We start from the raw sequence: 22,300 nt of genomic DNA, 5'->3' as shown, positions 1-22,300 counted from the left end.
TTCTTGATTTTTAGTGAATAACTTATTTGAGTATGGGTCGACCTATTAAACGCGCTGCTCATATGAGACAGCGCCGTTTAAATGAATAATATTAATATCTATCCATATTGACGCATAATTACATTATTTTCAAATGTATATTAACCTGATACCCTTACTTATGATCTGCTGAGCCGACAGCTGACAGTAACCTGTTCATAAGCTACATACATAGTCAGTTTTCAAACACACAAACAGATTAGATACCCACATAGGTATACAGTCATGTAACTCAGACAGCACATCAAGCTTTTTTTTTGAGGGTGGAAAATCATCCAATGACTTCTCTCGTCTTGGGCGAGGCGAGAGGGAGTGTCAGACTCTTACTGACTAAAAACCACCCCGTTCCTACTCCTGCTTTTCGAACCAGAGCCCCGGTAAACCCGCTAGGTAGTCCGCAGCTCTGGATCAGGCATCAGCCCTACTGGGCCCCATCTGTGGTGGTCTGATGGCTCTTTGAGGCGCGCGCAGAACGCGACGCGCCGCACGCACGGGTCTGGATCTGGTCGGGCGGCGAGCAATCCCTACTCGCCGGATCCTTGCAACGACTCCTTGCGCATCAAGCTACCCATCATTCTATACCAGATATGCTACTATCTGTCCTGAATTTTATGGCTACTGAGAAAGATAAGCTAGTATGCATCACTTCAACGTAAACGCAGAGCTCATTCTGCTCATTTTTAAGGAGTTCACTGGATTATCTTCCACATTTATGGTCAGACTTTAAAAACAATTATATGGAACCACACTGCCATCGTACTCTTTCAAACACAAAAAGAATTTCACAAATTGGACTATAACTGCCAGAGATATGCATTTGTCAAACACAAACAGATTAGGTACCTACATATACATGTAAATCAGACAGCACATCAAGCTACCCATCATTCTATACCAGATATGCTACCATCTGTCCTGAATTTTATGGTTACTCAGAAAGATAAGCTAATATACATTACTTAAACTCAAACGCAGAGCACATTCTGTTTATTTTTGAGGAGTTCCCTGGATTATCTTCTACATTTATGGTCAGACTTTAAAAAAATTATATGGGACCACACTAACATCGTACTCTTTCAAACACAAAAAGAATTTCTCAAATCGGTCTATAACTGCCGGAGATATCGATTAACATACATAAAAAAAAGTTTTTGTTAATTATCTCAAAAAGTGCTGAACCAATTTCGATAAAATTTTAATGGAACAACGTCTGATGTAAGACCTACGAAATACAACAATTATCATCCAAATCAGTTCATAAACGACACAGTCATTCGCGAACAGAAATAGTAAATGTTTGTATTGATATTTGTTTTTGTTAATTATCTCAAAAAGTGCTGAACCAATTTTGATAAAATTTTAATGGGACCACCTCTGGTATAAGACCTACCAAATACAAAAAGAATCATCAAAATCGGTTCATAAACGACAAAGTTATCCGCGAACAAACATAAAAAAAAAAAAAAAAAAAAGCATATATACGGTCGAATTGAGAACCTCCTCCTTTTTTTGAAGTCGGTTAAAAACGAGCAGGTTTTTAGAAACAAAATAATTTTAGACTACTTACAAAATAGGTACCTACACTTACGACCTAAAAGCCTAAACCTAAAAACTACACCTGGTAAAATGGAATTTCTGTGTAATGTTTCATTTCATAATATATTAGCTTCCCCACCTAAATTCGACTCGGATTAGGTTTAATGACAATTGACGTGAACAAACTTAGACAACGCTTAGACCTTTCGACACAGAGACTTGTGTCTTTCAATTGAACATTGTTGCTTTAAACTTAAAGTAACTGTCGTCACGCCTTTTAATGGAAGCTTACCTAAGCCAAAGGCCAAGTTGCACATTATGGCAAAAATAAAGTAACTATTTTCTTTTTTCTTTAAACGTCGCACCTTAGAAAGGCGTAGGTAGAGGTGCACATTACAGCACGTATTGCCATAATGGTATACAATGTACAACCACTTTTCACCATTTGTGTTATAAGTCCAATGTAATAGGGGTGAGCCTATTGCTATATACTGGCTACAATTCCAGTCAAATTTTAAAGTACCTATTAATAACAATTTATCATTAATCAATGAAGTAACTATTGTTTGGTAAATATTGTAACTAAATGACTTCGCGTTTTAGTTTCGTAAACCACTTAATCAATTTTGATAAATTTTCACGCAACAGGTAAGCCGTTGCTTATGAAAGCAAACCTTAAAAAGGTTTAGACTGTAACTTTAGTTTTTAAATCAATCAATAAAGTCTATAAAGAGATAAAAAAACATCATGAATATAAACTTGAGTTGGAAATGAATATAAACATGAGCGGTGCTGATCGGTTACCAACAGGAGATCCAATTTGGTTTTTTCAGACGTTACCCCACACTAGGATTTTCACCTGTGTCGTGGGTGCGTTTACAAACATACAAGTTCACATACACATGACACCTAGACCCGAAGCAACAGTTTGTGGATCACACAAAGAGTTGTTCCGTGCGAACCCGCTACACGTTACTCAGCAACAGGTTAGTCAACGCGTCAACCGTGCAGTAAAAAATACTCGTAATAGGTTATCAACATATTACTTTTATACGAAAAAAATATATGTATACTATATTATTTATACATAAAATCATAAACTAGTAGATTACAAAACAAATCAAATTAGGTACACTAACACAATAAATATAAAAGTAATACATTAAAAGAACATAACAATAATGTGGAAAACAAGTTGTTTTATCAATTGATGGCTTTAATTATATACAGGCGACAAAAACAAGACACGCGACTGTCAATCATAGTGCGATACGATCTAAGTACATATTCGAATGGAAATGTATTAATTTGTGTTAAGTGTTTCGGAATTACTTTTATAGATTTGTGGGTTTTTTTTTTAAGTTAAAAGTTGAAGCTAATATTGAATGTTATTAATGTATATGGGAGCGATTAATTTGTGCTTATTATAATCCATAATCTAAAGATTCTTACTCTAGTAATCTAGCGGATATAGTATATTCAGTATGTCAAATCTTAAAGACATATTAACGACTGCATGGTTGGCGCGTTGGTTGGGCAATCGTCTCCGCGTAGCGGGTTCGCACGGAGCAATTCTTTATGTGATCTACAAATTGTTGTTTCGGGTCTGGGTGTCAGGTGTATGTGAACTTATAAGTTTTTTAACGCATCCACGACACAAGAGAAAATCCCAGTGAGAGACAGCGTTTTTTTAAACTTGCTTTATAAATATTTTACCGCTTAGTCAACTTGGGTTCAATCTCAAGACCTTATTAGTCAGCCACTTGTAGTCAATAAGGCAGAATATATTCAAACCGACTTACATAATATTTCATTACAAAACAATTAACCGAACTGAATTATTAGACTAACTACCAACAGAAACCCAAAAGGACATGGCTAAACCAAAGTATGGACGTCGTTACCCGTACAAATAAATATTGTATAAATATGGTACCTAGCAATAAATAAAGCCGCATAATTAAAGATTGATATTTTGTAGTTAAGAAGGTCCAGAAACTTGGCATATCTGCGCAATCCTGAAAATCCTGAATATCCAATCCTACGTCAAACAACGTTACAAAAACTTCAAAATATAACATTGCTCTGAACTTTTACCAAGGCGTTTTGATGAACCTGAGCCGAAAGTTATTTATATATGAGGTAGATAGGTAAACAATTCTGCGTATACTAGATAATGAACACAAAGTAACCAAGGACAGACACAAAATATATAGTAAGATTGTGCAATCTTATACAAAATATATATTTTGTGTCGATCAAAACATTTACAATTATTTGGTTTCAGAAAAAAGTCATTATATTACCGTTATTAAAAATTGATGTTCGTTTAATTATTTCGATTTGATTTTCGGGGAAACTAATGTCCTAATAATAGCTTGCAGTACCTACTTCCGTGTTGTCATGTCAAACCACAACAGAAAAAAATCAATTATGAAACTTATTTTTTGTTAATTTTTGTTCACCAAGTTATAAGAATTAGTTAAACACAAAATAATTCATAAGTGAATATTTAAATGATACGGGTTAGCGTGAAATTCGTATTCTTGTTATTATGCCTGGGTCAGTCATTTAGCCATCTCCTTTAATCTAAGTAGTAATTCGTAGCAAGTGGCTACGAAGGTCCTACGAGCGCTACGAAATTACTACGAAATGCTACGCCCTGTAGCGTAGCACGGTTATATTATTTTGTTTTGTTGGTTGCGTGACTAAGCTATCTAAGAGAGGGTCACACGCGGATCCATTAAGGCGTCGTGTCACATACCCGACTCCATTTTTTGGGCTCGAAGACATTCCACTTTGTTCCTTTAATATATTTTCGCTGTTGTGTGTTTGGAAGTGAGAACTCGCTTTCTAATTCAGGCTACCTAACTTTTAACATATTTTTTTATTTTCAAATTATACATAGAATTAAAGTCTGGAATTAACATCAACGTCCACAATATTTAACACAAAAATAGTATATAAACGATATATTCGTTCAATGTAAATAGCCTTATCTACGCTTCGAAAGTACAATTCACTGAAAACGCAATGAATTTACAATTACATAGAACAATGTAGTTGCAACATTGACAATGTACGCGCCAGAGAACATAAAATTAAAATGGCTGCGGTTACAACGTCGGACATAAAACGAAGGCTTCGCTTTACGTTTACATTTCTCTCATGCATATGAGGATAAAATTAAAATAGGTACATTTTTTTAACGTGGAATAGCATTTTAATATACAGAATCTTGGTGGATATCCTATGTAAGTAAGTTTTAAATCGCCAACCCGCATTGAGCAAGCGTGATGATTAATGCTCAAACATTCTCCTTGCGAGAAGAAGCCTTAAATCAGCAGTGGCCACTTACAGGCTGTTGATGTGATACATCAAAGAAACAAAATTGATAAGATCAGCTCAAAAATATTTTGAAACGGTTTTGATAAGCACTTCTGCAATCACTCAATCAACAAGACAGGTTGTTTATATGTATAGACTGTTTGTCTGTGCATTTGCTTCTACACAATCTGAAACGGAAAGCCTTGTTCCGGCGCCCGGACATGTCTAGTCCAGTTCATCTGACCGGGAGCGAGCTACGTGACCTCATCTAGCATTTTGTTGTATTCAATAATCTTGTGTGACTTTTATATAAAGGAAAATATAGTTGGTCACAGCAGGGGTATATAGAGTTGCGTTGTGCCAATGTTTCTTATTATTTTTGTTATGTAATAACGATAAGTAGATTTATTTTCTACTAGCTTCGGCCAAAGGCTTCGCACACGGTCCCGTGTCATAAAAAGTGTAAAATGTGTTATTCCAGATTATAATCTACCCTTGTTCCAAATTTCATCAGCCATTTTGACGTGATAGGGTAACAAATATACACACAAACATTCGCATTAATAATATCAGTAAGATTTGCTACTAAAATGGGTTAAAATCTGGACTACGAACTCGAAGTCGAAAATGTTAATTTAAATTCACAGATTGAAGCACTTGGTACATGCATAAACCTAAGTCTAGCCCTCTATTTTTTAGCAAAAATTTTAAGAACAAGGAAAAAACGCTAAACATGTATGATGATATTACGTGAGCCCTAAAAATGTAACACCAAATTTTTGGCGATCCGAGAAATAGTAGGATGAGCCTCTATTTTAAGAATTTGCAGAATACTTGGATTAATTTAGTCAGTTATGACAAAGCTGGGTTTCGGGTAAAATATAATATTTTCTATTAAGACTGTAACGTTTTAGGCACATATTTTAAATTAAATCCGAGTATATAACATAATAGAGGAATATAATTCTCATTTCTAGAGATTAAGACTCCAATTGGGAAATACTGTATGAAATTCGAGATAAACATACGTTTTCAGACTAGATTTAATGTGTTTGTCATTTAGACAGGTAACCCGCAACACCAGAGGAATGGTTTTGTTATAGTATAATGTTTTATTGGCTATAAGTGTGATTACCAAGTGAGAGGTCACTGGTACAATATCCGTGTGGACAAATCACTATAAAACTTTAGAGATTAATGCTATTTTAGTAAAAGTATTTCCACTAAGCTTAGACAATCGCAGGTGTGATTATATTTTTAGGAATCAGAAGTTTGGATATTTAAAAAAAAACGCAACACACAACCAAAATTATACAACTCTTTATTTTTTTATTTAGGAACAAAATAACAAACACGAAAAGTAACCTTATCTACCGCAAATCACTACACATTGAATTAGCACATAAATTATCAAAGAAATAATAAGAAAGTACATAAGAATACAAAAATATAAGTCTCACGATCCTTGAGCGATGTAACCTCTTCGACGACTCTCGAGCAAATGGGCTTGAGAACGGTGTGAAGTTTGCTTTTATAGACTATTAAAAGCTGTTATTCCTTGACTTCTAACACGGCCTCTCCTGACAGCAAGTCGTCCTCGACTTGAACTTCTTGGGATGCGCCTGCACTGGGATGCTGTTCTGTTCCCACCTCCTCATCTAAGCTCGGCATGGATAACCCAATCGAAGCTGGTGCCGGGTTGTCGCCTTCCAAGTGATCTGACCTATTTTCAGCCTTGTCAGTATCGTCATCTGAAAGAGCTTGCTATGGTTATTCACAAAATTAACACAAGTATACTGATCGCTTAATAATTACATAAATAGGAAAATGGCTAACGATATAAGATAGTAGGCGTCCCAACCATTTCATATCATTGCCTTATACGTTACCACAGCGACTGACGCTACATGGGTGACGATCACCGACGTTGGGCGACACACGCCTTCGCAGTGGGGCGTATCCCATGGTTAGGCGACACACGCCCCTGGGGCGTCCGTCTATATGCGATTAACACCATTGATGGGGAACACATCCCATTGTTGGGCGACTAACGCCATTGGGACTAACCCGGTGGGACTAACCCGGTGGGACTAACCCGGTGGGACTAACCCGGTGGGACTAACCCGGTGGGACTAACCCGGTGGGACTAACCCAGTGGGACTAACCCGGTGGGACTAACCCGTATGTTCGGCGACTAACGCCGTTGGGACTAACCCGTATGTTTGGCGACAAACGCCATTGGTGACGTCCCATTGTAGGGCGACTAACGCCCTAGGGACTAACACTTCTGAAACCAAAAAAACCAACAGGATCAGTTCATCATACTCACTTTCAAAGAAAGCGGCACAACTTTCTGGGCACCATTCTCCTTTCCAAGGCACCATGTATTGGGAGGCTGCTTGAGTGGTTTTCCCGCAGCTTCCGCTGAGAAGTTTAAGTTCATAGCGCCCATTAGGTAAGACTTTGGTCACTCTATATGGTCCTCGCATTCCAGGGTCTAATTTTCCCGTTGATTGCGAGTACTTTATTACAAAAACTAGGTCATCCACCTTGTATTCGCGCGGTGGACGTCTAAACTGGTTGGCTGAAGCATCTTGCTGTTCCTGGTTCTTTTTCATCAGTTCGCTAGCGCGACTTCGACGCATCTCCCGCAGAGCTTCTCTGTTGGTATCTGGAGTACTTGTAGCTAGGTCCCGTATCAACGATCGTATAGCTGGGGTAGAGGCGTCCGTACCAATCATTAAATTTATGGCTGAGGATTGGGTAGTTTTCTGCTTGCTGATATTTAGTACCAGTTGTAACTTCCAAAGTGTGGTCGACCAGGAGGCGTTCTTATGTCCCACTTCGATACGAAGCATGTTAAGAACGGTTCTTATATACCGTTCCACTTGCCCGTTCGCGCCGTGCATTTCAGGAGTTATATAGTGCAGGTCTGAACCAAGTTCGGATATCCACTGCACGAAGTCCGTAGACTCAAACATCCTACCCCTGTCAGTAACTAACAGTCTGGGAACTCCAAATAAAGAAATGGCTTGAGACATGACGCGTTTCAACTCACTGGTGTCTTGGCGGTAAATAGGGTACAACATACAAAACTTTGTAAAAGCATCAACTAGTATTAAGATAAATTTGTAACCCTCCGATTCTGGCAGTGGTCCCAGGGCATCGACATGAACGGTGTCGAAAGGGGTTTCGGGTTTTGACCAGGATGAGATATTCTGAAGCGGTGCCCGGGGCACTCGCTTTTTAGAAATACATACTAAACAATGGGAGATGTATTTAGACACAAATTGGCGGAGCCCGGGGAACCAGAAATGTTTTAGGATGAGATGTAGAGTTTTATCAGCACCCACGTGCTCATGCTCATCGTGGAAAATTCGTAAAAGACTGAGTCGATGGCCCTTGGGTATAAAACAAAGAAGGCGTGCTTCTTCACCGACTGGCGTGTATTTGTAATGCAATAGGTCATTTTTCAAGACATAACGACTAGAGTCGAGCTGACCTTCTGAGAGTTTCTGTATAAGGTCTTTAGTTTCATGGTCCGCGTTTTGCGCTATTTGCGCCCAGTTACGAGGTCTCGTTATTTGATTTATGGTGGTAACGGGGTTTCTACTGAGGTAGTCGGCATGCGGAAGCATAACCCCTTTTCTGTACTCGAGAGAAAAATTAAAATCCTGGAGGTAAATCCACCATCGAGCTACGCGAGGAAGCAGATCTTTTTTACGTTCCGTAGACTTGAGAGCGTTGCAGTCTGTGACGACCTTGAATTGCAAGCCCACCAAATAATGGCGAAAATGCTGCAAGGCCTTCACGACCGCTAACGTCTCCAATTCGTAGCTATGGTATTTGCTTTCTGCTCCTTGCGTAACCTTACTGAAGTATGCCACCACATGCCTTCCACCATCAGTGTCCATTTGTAAAAGCACTGCCCCATAACCGGCAGAGCTCGCATCTGTGTGAACTTCGGTTTTTAGCTCAGGGTTGAAAATGGTGAGGACAGGCTCACTAGTCAAGCATTGTATTAAATCTTGCCGAACTTGTTCCTGTTCCTGACCCCAATGAAAATCTACCCCCTTTCGAGTTAAATGGGCGATGCACGCGGTCTTGGTTGCGTAGTTTTTAATATATTTGCGGAAGTATCCTGCCAGTCCTAATAATTGACGGACCTGCCTGACATTTTTGGGAGCTGGGGAGTTTTTTAACGCCGCTATTTTCCTAGAGCTCGGTCGTACCTGACCAAAACTTATCGACCTACCCAAGTATTCGACTTCGGTTGTCAAGAAAGAGCATTTCTTTAAATTTATCGAAAAGCCTGATTTAGTGAGTGTTTGCAGGACTCTCTCGAGCAAAGCGATGCCATCCTCTGCGGTATTACTTAGCAAGAGGACGTCATCGATATAAACTAGCGCGTTTCCGGCGTCGATAAATTCGCGAAGGGTGTGATTTATTATCCGTTGGTATACGATCGGGGAGTTCGTCAAACCATACGGCATTTTCAGGAATTCGTAGTGCCCTTCTGGTGTGACGAATCCCGTCACGTGAACGGAGCTCTCTTTGATTCGAATCTGGTGGAAACCAGTAGCCATGTCTAAGCTGCTGAAGAAGGTGTAGCGACCCAACCGATCAATGTGGTCGTCTATCAGGGGAGAGGATATCTCTCCTTTTCAGTGATACGATTGAGCGCCCTGTAGTCGACACACATTCGGTCGGACCCATCCTTCTTCTTCACCAGTATTATGGGGCTGGCGTACTCTGATCGTGATTCCCTGATGATGCCTTTATCCAATAAATCTCTAATTATTTCGCGTACTACGAGTTTCTCGTTATAAGAGAGCTTGTACGGTCGGTATACGATGGGAGTGGTATTAGTTAGTTTGATCTCCATGTAACCAGTTGTAACTGTACTCGTCGCGGTACCAGTGATAAGAAAGTTTGAAAATTTGTTAATCACAGACATCAGAGAATCACGCAGAGCGCCTTGCAAAGGGGTATTGACCAACGTTTGGTCAAGACGTAGAACTTCGTTCACACAAGCAGGAGTATCGCTAGCTCGAGTGATGTACTGTCTGTCTTTGGTGCGTACGTACGTTACCCCGTCGCGGTTAAGGACGTCTGTTCCAATAATAAGAGAAGTGTTCATACATGACTTTGGCACTACCACTAGGTCAGTTTCTATAGAAATGTCACTAAGCTCAATAGTTGCCGTAATGAACGAAGAAGCTACGATTTCCCGCTCGCTTATACCCTTGAGAACGCAGTGTGTTGGTTTAACTTGGCAAGAAAGGTGCTTCAGAACATCTGAAGAAATCAGCGACACGTTTTGGGCTCCACTATCTATGAGCGCGTCCATGGGGATACCCTGGACAACGGCCGTTACAATATCTGTCTTGTTATTTGCGTGACTCGCGCACAAATTAACATTTCGCTGGTTCCTTTGTTCTGAGCGGTTCTTGGCGAAGCACTTTTCTTCTGTGTGCCCCCTTTTCTTACAAAACGAGCATAGCAATTCGGATTTGCTAGCAGCAGTGGTATCGTTAACAGAGCCTTGTGTCCCAGATTTTACGGTAGACCTATCACTGGATTCTTTGCGAGTCTTTTTAATACAATTGCGACCCACATGTCCACGCTGGTTGCATATGTAACACTTGGGTCCGCGATCAAAAGATGAGTTCGAAGACGAATGTTTATTTGTCGCGGTACCACGAGAATCAGGTTTAGCGCGGTTCGGTTTCACGTAAATTGAAAGGAACGAGACTATATCTTCGGTTGCTAGGTTTGCATTCGCCGCGGCCGCTCTAATTTGTGGGTTATCAATACCACGTATGACGATAAGAGTTCGTAACTCATCGCTAAGACCCTTAACTATCCTTAAGCGTAACAAAGTACGGCGAGCGTATTCCGCATATGTCGTGTATTTGTCGGATGTCGTGTTCATTGCTTCGAATAAAATATTTGCGTAATCTAACTTCCGTGGACAAAGGGGTTTAAACTCAAGCTTAAAATTTGACCATGTTCGATCATTGGTGACCCATTCGTTGAGCCAAACTTTAGCATCGCCTTTAAGGCAGGAAGCTACTCGCGACAAACATTCATGGTCCCTCCAAGCGTTCGCGATCGCGGCTCGGTCCACTTCCTCGCACCATGCGTCAATATCGTGTATGTTCGGATCGAAATTAGATACGTAATAATTGTGCGACCTAGTAGGCTGCAAAGATCTCAAGGCTTCCGCGAGCATGGTCACAGTGGACACGGCTTCGGATCCGCGAGCGCTTGAGTTGTCCGCATGAACTGTCGTTGAAGAACCCTCGGAATTATTAATGCGGACTTGTTGCGGAACATCGCTCAAGACGTCGAGACTACGCGAACGCGAAGCGGCTTCACGAACCGGATCCTGCAGGTTTCCTTCAGTGTGAGAATTTGGCAAATTATTAGGCGTGGATATCGCGTTCGCACCGTTATGCTCGATAGCATCAAGCCTTGTCATAATATTACTGAGAGTGTCTTGTAACGAGTTATTAGTACGTGGAGTCACTGACGGGTACCTTGCACGCGGGGGTGTATGTGGAGATCGAGATCTAGAATGGCGGTGGTCCCGAGCCTCGCGGCGGCGACAATACGTGCTTTCCTCGGAGTCGCTACGCTCCCGACGACGGTTCCGTCGTGATCTACGGCGCGACCTACATTCGGTTTCACTGCTAGGGGACTCGTCTCGCGAAACGCGTTGAGATCGACCTCGTGAACGACGACGTTCATGGCTTCCCGGCATGATGAGCACAAAGATTCGGTATTAAATCACAATCACACACGTAAAATATCAAAATGATAAGCGAAAACCAAAAGTGAAATTTGCGGGTAGAAAAATATTTTGATATTTTGTTCCTTGAATGTTTTTACTGGTAATCTAGTGGGCAATTAAAGCTGTTCTTTATCCCACTTCTGATTTTAGGAATCAGAAGTTTGGATATTTAAAAAAAAACGCAACACACAACCAAAATTATACAACTCTTTATTTTTTTATTTAGGAACAAAATAACAAACACGAAAAGTAACCTTATCTACCGCAAATCACTACACATTGAATTAGCACATAAATTATCAAAGAAATAATAAGAAAGTACATAAGAATACAAAAATATAAGTCTCACGATCCTTGAGCGATGTAACCTCTTCGACGACTCTCGAGCAAATGGGCTTGAGAACGGTGTGAAGTTTGCTTTTATAGACTATTAAAAGCTGTTATTCCTTGACTTCTAACAATATTATGTCACCCATCTTAGTCCCCAAAATAGTTGGGAAAAGGCCAGAGAGTATAAAAAATTCACGTGTAAGTATTATTTTACAAAATGGACTCAAGGAATTATCAGCTACAGCATTGGGGCGTCAAAACGGTTGGCTGTATAATATTTCAGCCATTACCAACGGAACAATATAAATCTTCAGGCTTTACAGAATTTTCAGGATATAAACTGTATTTATGTAGCGAAGGAGGTTTCAGATTAAATTTATTTATAGCTTATTTATTGATTAATCGTTCGTTTCGTGTATTTGTTAAATGAAAACGAGGTTTGATTTGTGTGGAACGTTTTTGTTACGTTTGAACTGGGTTTATACAAAATGTTACTAAATATTTTTTTATTTCAGAGTCGTATATTTTCATTTCAATCTCAGTGCTTATTATTGTGTCTGAATTTGGCAATAGGCTTTCTCCTATTACTAAGAAGTTATTTGATAGAACTGCGCAAAAGTTGAAAACAATTGTTCCTCTACCTACCTACTCTTCACTTAGTGATATGGAGTAGATACTTAGATCAAAATAACCCTTTTTTTATGGATGAAAATCATCCAATGACTTCTTCCACCTTGAGTGAGGCGAGAGGGAGTGTCAGACTCTTACTGACTAAAAACCACCCCGTTCTTTCTCTTGCTTTGAGCCGGAGCCCCGATTTTCTGTTACATTGTCCGTAGCTCCGGATAATATACGGCCTTAACTTACGAAGCCATATTATACAGTTAAAATCTTTACTACACATATAGGCATATACCCTCATAAAGAGACATATACATAGACATCCATATATGCCGTCCATCACTGAAATAACGTCCCCGACTTGGCTGGCAGACGCCAGGCATAACTTCACGGTACAAACATACTTTCTACAGTAAGTTCAGGTATTTGGTGCTTTACACATGTCTTATACAACATCCTGTGTGTAGGATGATATATGTGTTCCTGACATAATGAATTTGTATATAATATAAGATTTTTTTATGTTATAAGCCGGTAAACGAGGAGTCTGATCACCTGATGGTAAGCAATCGCCGCCGCCCATGTACACCAGAAACAACAGAGGCGTTACAACTGTGTTGCCGGCGTTTTGGGGGGTTGGGAATTTAAGTGTTGTTGGGAAATGGGCGAGTGGTATAATTGGGCCTCCGGTAACCTCAGGCACACAACGCAAGCGTTGTTTCACGTCGGTTTTCTGTGAGGCCGTGGTACCACTCCGGTCGAGCCGGCCCATTTGTGCCGAAGAATGGCTCTCCCACACGAAGGCAAAGCAATTATTTTAAACCAATATAACGAGTTAAGACTCTCCGACTGAACTAATTAGCCTAAATCTCAACAATCACAATATTTTGTTACTTGATCGGCAATACAAAAAACATACATACATAGTACTCTGTCTATACATAATTACTCAATTCTACCACAGAATTTACGACTGAAAACTACTAAAAATTGCCTAACAAAAATAAACTTTATAGCTCACGATACAAAGGCGTTAGAAGTAACGTTTGATGGTGGATTCTCGACCTTATAGCTTACACGATAGAGGCGTTGTGTTGTCATGGATTGGGCGTACCAAATAAGTGGTTTATTGCCGTACTATCTCTTAGGTTTTATTGTTTGATGTTAAGGCTGCTCACGTTGTGAATTGTAGTTATATAAAATGGAATAGGACTTAATTTTTTTTTTGTAGAATTGTTTACTAAGATCGTGATATCAGTCGCCAAAATTATAAATAAGTATTATTATTTTGTAACGACTATTTTGCCCGAAGACTTTAAGCAATTGGCCAATAGCTCAATTGAAAGTTCAATTATTCCTTCCCGATTCTACAACAACCCTTACATTCCTAACCTCCAAAACGCCGCGTAACGCACTTCTAACAAGCTCTGGTGTTTCAGGTGTCCATGGGCGGCGGCGTGATACTGGCTTATACTATAAAAAAAAATAGGCGTCACTTAACATGACACTGAACTCCCATTGGGATTTAGTCCCAAATGACCAACTTTCAACTGACATGGTCACTAACACTATTATTAGAACTTATAACGGGATATTTACCATGTTTATTTATTTTATCGAGTTTCCGATATTTCGGCACTGTTGCAAGCGCCATGTTCACGGATTAAATTGCTTGCAACAGTGCCGAAATATCGGAAACTCGATAAAATAAATAAACATGGTAAATATCCCGTTATAAGTTCTAATAATAACTTTCAACTGTTAATGTAATGACCAACTTTTAACCATTCCATACCATTTCGTCCCCCAGTACAGGTAGGACAGGTAGGCTAACGAGCAAATGGATCGACTGCTATCACTATGGTTGAACCGATTTATTCATGCTAAAACACAACACACCCATACGTGATCCTCCCTCTTCCGAAATTTAGGAACACTACACTCTATGACAAAAAAATATTAAGTTGGGCAGTCGCAGGTACATACCACAAACAAATTCCAATAATAAAACGAATATTCCACTACAACTCACAGTCACATGAGAATTTTAAATCTGTTTAAAGTCTCCAAGAGTTGAATACAAAATATACAGCTTTCTAAGTCCTCACACGTTTCAGTACATAAAATAACAGGCTGTTCATGTGGCATAAGTTTCAGTGACATGGAGCTAAGTTTTGCGGCATTTTCAGGGTCTCGCCAACCGCGAAAGCCAAAGGTTTGCCTGTGAAGTTTATCTTTTATGATATTATGGTGCATTTTATCATCTAAATATATGAATACAGTATGGAGATCACTCGTATGACTTAGGTAAATGAAACTACAAGTAGTACTCGTGCACACAAGCATAATAGAACTAAATATTTACTTGAAATCAGGAAATTAAATATTGAAATTTTCACACAAAATAAATAATAAAATTAATCAAGTATTAAATTCTGCGTGAACAGCTCTATGTTCCTTGACTATAGAAGAGCCGTAATGTTGTAGATTGTCTAGGAATGTTACGGACATTTGACGCGGCTGTAATAATGCCGTATTTGTAAAAAGAGTGTCCTAATTAACTCAAAGAGGATAATGCACTTTTTGGCTTACCTACTAGGCCTATTTCGCTCATTTTTGTATATCGTCAGTCAAGATGGTAACAAATATGTAGTTTAAATTAAATCATAAGAAGTTTCCCCATACGGTATATAACCTATCCAAATAAATATCAATAAAATAAAGTACAAATAAATAAAAATATTCGTGGCTTCCCTGTTAGACAGAACCATCAAAAGAGATTCAAACTTGCACTAAACAATTTTTTACTCCTGTGTTTCTGAGCTGACTTACAACTTCGAAAAGTTCTAAGTAGAGCCTACTTAGGCGTACGGCATTGTCTTTGTTCATACATATTAAAGCTAGGCTTGCTATCCCGCTTGCACTTATAAAAATAACGTATTTGTGTCCTGCTCAAACATTCGGCATACGCTTAACCAGGAAGAATTATAGGGTTTTGTTCATTTTAGGAATATATTTTTGTTTTACTATACATATGTATGTACTGTTTACATGTAAGTATTTCAAAGGTTCAATTCTTGGGTTCACAACTCTTATGCCTATTTCACCAACCTCACCATTTAGAATAGTGGTAGATTATTGTCTGGAATTACACATAGACCACTTTTTAACCCGCGGAAACGCAGGCAAAACCGCAGGCAGAATTATTACAAATCTAAATTTAAAAAAAGACAAAATCACATATACAGTCACCCCAACACAAATCCGTGAAAAACAAAGGAAATGATTGTGACAAGCCCAAACCGTAATGAACCACATGACCTCATTTGCTGCCTACCCCGTAATACATGCAAACTACACACACGCTACGTTCCCTAAGGAGATCCGACAGCGCCACAAGTTATTACGGATACAAGACGGCCATGATTAATAGATCTGTAGACTTACTTACGTAATTTAATGTACACTGGTGGTTATGTTTGATTAGTTTGGAGGATACTCTGATTATGTGAGCAATGGAATATGTATGTATTTTTTATTTTTTGGTTCTCAATCAATGTCTGAACTTAATTAAAACAGATGTAATATCTATTTTACCGAAGAATATTACAATTTGTTTTTTTTTTTTAAAAACGTTGCCCCTCATTAGGATTTTCTCCTGTGTCGTTGGTGCGTTTACAAACATACAAGTTCACATACACATGACACCCAGACCCGGAACAACAATTTCTGGATCACACAAAGAGTTGCTCCGTGCGGGAATCGAACCCGCTACCAGTTGCGCGGCAGCCAGTTGCCCAGCCACCGCACCAACCGTGCAGTCCAAATTGTGTTTTCCAAATTAGTAGAAGTGTGTTGGACATCAGGATTTATGAAATCAGTTTCTCCTCTAAGTTGTCTCCTATGAGATAAGTTTAATTACAGATTTAAGTGACGTAAGGTGTAGTCTTGTGTATTTTATGTATTTCGCGACCGATTTATGGCTTCAGGGGACCACTACTGGTGGTTGGGCACCACTGTTTGGGTATGATTAGGTAGGTAAGTAGTAGTTCGTAGGTGGTAGTAGTAGATAAGTGGTAGGTAGATAAGTAGTAGGTAGGTAGGTAGGTAGTAGTAGGTAGTAGTCAGGTAGGTAACTGGGATAAATTATTTTACTTCAACACTACAATGTCTAAAATTCAGTACATTCGTTTTAACTAAAGAAAACTAACACCCGTTTTTATGACAAAAAACTTCTATAAATTTCAAATTTTCACCCGAGCAGTGCAGCTAAAGTTGTGCGACAGCGATGGAAAAGTTTAATGTGAGCTAAAACGAATAAACTAAATGGTTGGTAGCTTTTTACTACTTGAGGGGATCGGTAGAGATGTACCAATACTAAAACAAAAAAAAATATTAATTTTTCACAGTTATATTATTAAGAACACATAGGCTTTATCTCATGGGAACGTGGGTGAAGCAGCTGTTAACGAATATATCAACACAGGAGTTATCCTTTTCGGTTCATTCAATCACAGTTATTTAAGAGTTAAGTTTGAGAGTGAAATGTATGTTACATGCATTTCGCAGTTTCATATAATATGTTTCTAACGTGAAAAACGGCACATGTGTTTATGAAAATGTCCATCTTTTTCTATCAAAGTAGACGTGATGCTGTTTGTCATTACTATGAAAATCCGAATAAAATAACACCAAGATTTAATTTTATTGTAACTTTCGTGAGACATACTAAATTAATTATTATGTTATCGGCTTACTCACGTACTGTTTTGACGAGGAACTCGACTAGTTTCAAGCCATGCTAGAGGCTCATATTCATGAGCAGCATTCCGCGACACACGACGCGGCGATTGTCGCGCTGCTACTTGCTGCTCAGTAGCAGCGCGACAATCGCCGCGTCGTTTGTGTATTCTCAAGGTCTTACCTGCTCCAAAAATAGTTCTTGTTATTGGTGAAAACCGCATTAACGTTCGTTTAGGAGTTTTTGAGATTACAGGGAACAGGCAGAAAGTTTGAAGGGGTGCAAGGTAGAATTATTAAGACAACAGATTATTAAGACGAATCTTAGAAAATAGAATATAAAACAAAACAAAAGAAAACGTTCGAATAGACAAAGATCCCTAGAGACCCTTTAAATGTAGTAAAATTTTACGAGACATCGTACAAATGCCAAGACATATCGATACTTGACAATCGATATAGTATTATATCGAATGTTTACTGCACTAGAGTACTCTGGGGAAACGTATGTCCCAATGTATGCAATATTGGTTTTATCCTGATGTGTGGTGCTCCAAATTGGGTATGCAGAATTTTTGGCTGCATTTTTATATTGAATTTTTCGAATATAATTCCATTGTAACAATACATAGCAAACTGACAAACGGTGAACGAAAACATCGTGAGGAAACCTGGGCTTATATTTTTTTATTATAAGTTGTAAATCGCCAATCCGCATTGAGCAAGGCTTGGCGGGAGGGAGTGCCAGACTCTTACTGACTTAAAACCATCTTTTTCTGCTTTGAGCCGGAGCCCCAGTGACCTTACGTTGTCCACAGTTCCGGAGTCTTGAGGAAACCTGGGCTTATAATTTATATTTATAAGTTTAAAAAAGCCAACTCGCATTGAGCAAGCGTAGTGATTAATGCTTAAATCCTCTCCGTGGGAAGAGGTCTTTGGTCAGCAGTGGCCGCTTATAGGCTGTTGATGTGATGTGATAGCATATTAGTTAAAGAATAAAGCCAATATCCTTATTTGATATAGATTTATTTTACCTTTTAGTACTAATATTAAGGCCCTATATTAAAAAATAGGAAAGCAAAGGTCTTATTTGATGATAAAAATGTTAAATATTACCCACTACGATTTTTAAAAACTAGAATATTTATTTAATACTAGTTTTTGGGAACTGAGAATCGGATACAAAAAGCTTACACAGACATGTCATCAAATAATTTTTATGTGTACTTTCTGTCAGCCATTTTGTCGCTTCCAATAATAATAACAAATCACAAAAATAACAAAATGGCCTTCTATTCTAATATCATAAATGTAAATGCGTGTTTGTTTGTTTATTTGTTTTCTTTACTGTCGCAGAGAAAAGTGAGGGCTTGTCTATTTTTCTTACGAGAACAAATATTGGAAAAGTTGACGAATCAAAAGATAAAGGTTTACACATAAAGTCAGAACTTCTTTCCCTATGGAAAAGGCAGTGGTACAGGAAGCAAATATAATATTTTACCAGTTACGAGAGAAAGAGAGAGAGAGAGAGAGAGAGAAAGAGATAAAAATTCCTGCAGAGTATAGTAAACAATTCGAAATAACATGCCATATTTTTCTAATGAATGTTTTTTGCTAGGCAGTTTTTGACAGCTTCAATGATTGGACAGACCTGACGCTACATTCACGCCATCTGGTGACTACATGAAACGATAGCCCTCATTGCGTCACTCAAACAAAAAGGCACTTAATAAAAGTATGAATAAATATATTCTTCATGTATTTACTAGGTCAGCTTGTTGTAAATACAATCAAATATGTAAATGAGGAGTACTACGTTGTATTTTATCAAGCCTTTTAACGAGGTTACAGGCCTTCAATGTAAGACCTGGTTTTGTTAGTGGGAAACATTTTGATTTTTACATTTAGGTTTGCTCAGATAATATTTGTATTTTTATTTTATACAAATCTTCATAATAAGTCAACTCAGTAGTAGCACAGTGTCTGGAATTGTACCCAGTATATGGACACAGGCCTTACATATAATACATGGTACATTGGCATTACGTGCTGTAATGTGCAGGTGGAACTTAGTCTTCTCCTTCGGGGATAAAGGGTGTGACGTAGATAGAACCTAAACTGTAAATAACTAGATAGAACAAAGAACTCATTAAATAATGATGTAGTAATGTTGTCTACTTTATTGATCAACATCGCATGAGCTAAGTAATTAGATTTCAAAATGAACTAATTATTAATTCATGAGAAGTTGTGCCGTCTAAAATAGAACTGAGTATTGTCATGACATATGTACTTAATACATTGTATTATACCTTACTGGTATAATTTAACTTAATTTTGGGGATAAACAGTACTTTTTATACTCGCTCCACAATTTACGATTTAACTGTTAAGTTTTAAAGCTACAAACCTTCAAGAAAAGAACGTTTTCTTTCTTATAAGGCCAGCAATGTACCTGTAAATCCTCTGGTGTTGTGGGTGTCCATGGGCGGCGCTGATCGCTTACCATCACCGGTGACCTGTCTGCTTGTTTGCCAACTATTCCATAGAAAAACTACAGTCCAAGTGTCCACGATGCTGCATCCTTTCGTCAAATAGCGCATTGCAGACAGAGTTTTGATTATTTCTACACAAGATGGACAATAGACCTTACTTATTATGTCTTTCATACATTATAATATGTATTGACTGATCATGACAACATGGTAAAATCTAATATTTACAAGCAAAAAACGTAGCTTAAACTGCAGATAAAAGAAGTTAGCAACTACATAATATAAATCAGTATTCAGAAAACGAAACAGCTGATTTCTTTATAAATGTTTTCCCCAGTGTTATGCGAAGACACGATATTTTTATTACCAGCATGGAATTATGCCAAATGTTCAGCTTTCTTTTTTACTGTTTCACCACAAAATGAAACACGAAAGTTTTGTACTAGGATTTAGAAATTTCACGAACAAAACAATGTTTGATGATTCTTATTTTTTAATTTGTTGGATCGACGTTTGTCTACCATTTCGCCTGGTGGTAAGCGATGATGCGGCCTACGATGGAGCACGTCTGCTCATAAGTAACATATTCACAAGGATAGAAATAGTTTTTTTTTTTTTAATTTGATCGGTCGACGTTTGGTAGTTATCAATGATGCGGCTTACGATGGAGCTCGTCTGCCCATAAGCAACATATCCTCTCGGCCTTGAAGACACTCAGGTTATACTCATCAACAACAACACAGACTCTTTGTTGATCGAGTGGCCGATTGTTGAATAACGAGGCTTGGATTCGATTCAAGGTTCGGGAAATTTGCTATCGAGGGCCTTAGAGAATCGAATCCAACCTTTTTTGCTCGACAGTTACGCTTGCGGGCACTCGAACAACGTGGCAGTTTGCTTAACTTCACTTTTAATAAAATCCGTTGCGAAAATTTTACCGCCTGTCCGTTTAGGCAAAAGAGGCGAATTTCACAAAGAATTTAATAAAAAGAAAAACAATTCGAGAGAATCCTATTCTATATTGATCTTGAATTCTCAGCTATAGGGAGGGGCAAAAGTCGACAATACCATGTATAGATCAAAACAGATATTATTTGAACTATATTACTGTGCCTTTGCCAACACCCATGAGAGACAAGCTGAGGTTATGTATTACAAGAAAGGGGGTAATTAAAAAAACGTGGCGTACCACGGAAGAAACTAAATTCTGAGAATCGGTTTAACTAATACACAATTCTCTCACAATGTATCTTTTCAGCGATTTTCCACTCATAATATTTATAAATATGTATCAAAATAGCATTATTCAAAATCGATTACACAGAGATCAAAAGATTTGGAGCATGTTGCGAAGTTATGATACATAATCACTACATAGTATAAAACAAAGTCGCTTTTTCTGTCATGTTGTATGTCCCTATGAACGCTTAAATCTTTAAAACTACGCAACGGATTTTGATGCGGTTTTTTTTAATAGATAGAGTAACTCATGAGGAAGGTTTTTTATGTATAATACAGGTATAATATATCACCATTGCACCCATGCGAAGCTGGGGCGGGTCGCTAGTTATATATATACACACAGTATGTATGAGATAAGATGGGGAAGGGTAAAAGTTTCGAGTGATATACAATGTCCAAAGTACGGTTAAACTTTTATTTACGACACATGCAAGGGTGAGTTAAACTTGGTATGTTTTTATTGAGATTACAAACACAACGACCATCTACAACTTTCCGAGGGAAAAGACAGGCAATATTAGCTCAAATTAATTTAAAACTGATATAAATAAGATTTAACAATATCTTTGCCCGATTTTCAATACTAATATGTGTTCTGTAATAACTTTTCTGTGGGTTCTTGCAAATTTAAATCGATGTCGATATCGTGTGTACAGTAGCACATCCCTATTAGACATTTATTATCGGTATCCTCCCACATTTTTCGGTAGCCTTAGTACGAATATCGATAACCATCTTTCCCAATTCATTAAAATATTTGATTTCACTGAATTCAATATTTTTACTGAATACTGTTTTGTGTTATAAAGCTAATGATAATATAGATGAGCCAACAGAGTAGACTATATTTGTCACCACTCCTGTTCCTCTCGCGGGTCGACCATCGACCAAGGAATTATACATTTGATAAAGACGAAGCAGTAGCACTCAATTGTAATAATACGACCTTCAAACCGCCAAGAAAAGAGTGTATACCTTTTTAAATTGCCGGCACCGCATCTGTGACTTCTCTGGTGTTGAGGTGTCTATGAGCGGCGCTGATTACTTACCATCAGGTGGTGGTGTCGGTGTCCGTATGATCGTTTGCATTCTATTCCATTAAAAAAATATCCCTACAATTTGCTGCTGCTGACTCCCAACTATTTAGAATAAAAATTGTGTAGAAAAGTGGGTT

The 22,300-nt window shown here is 38.4% G+C and overlaps 2 protein-coding genes across 38 annotated transcripts in view; both read right to left on the bottom strand.

The window, feature by feature from the left end:
* The window catches only part of LOC118276673 (ryanodine receptor), a 186,386-nt gene that overhangs the window by 147,146 nt on the left and 16,940 nt on the right, over positions 1 to 22,300 (bottom strand). The gene's annotated exons all lie outside the window — the stretch shown is intronic.
* Positions 9,542 to 11,655, bottom strand: LOC126911621 (uncharacterized). Its single transcript, XM_050699666.1, has 2 exons — positions 11,445 to 11,655; positions 9,542 to 11,190 (listed from the first exon to the last, which is right to left on the bottom strand). The coding sequence occupies exons 1-2, from the start codon at positions 11,653 to 11,655 to the stop codon at positions 9,542 to 9,544; spliced, it is 1,860 nt and encodes a 619-aa protein (XP_050555623.1).

The sequence above is a fragment of the Spodoptera frugiperda genome, chromosome 17 (assembly GCF_023101765.2).
Source record: "Spodoptera frugiperda isolate SF20-4 chromosome 17, AGI-APGP_CSIRO_Sfru_2.0, whole genome shotgun sequence".
NCBI lineage: Eukaryota > Metazoa > Arthropoda > Insecta > Lepidoptera > Noctuidae > Spodoptera > Spodoptera frugiperda.
This window is presented reverse-complemented; position numbering and strand designations above follow the sequence as displayed.

What these genes read in the sequence shown, in the direction of transcription:
- LOC126911621 (XM_050699666.1), bottom strand. Translation starts at nt 11,655, where the DNA reads ATGAACGTCGTCGTTCACGAGGTCGATCTCAACGCGTTTCGCGAGACG. An exon ending in CATACACCCCCGCGTGCAAG is followed by an intron (nt 11,191 to 11,444) that starts GTACCCGTCAGT and finishes CTTCAACGACAG; the next exon opens with TTCATGCGGACAACTCAAGC.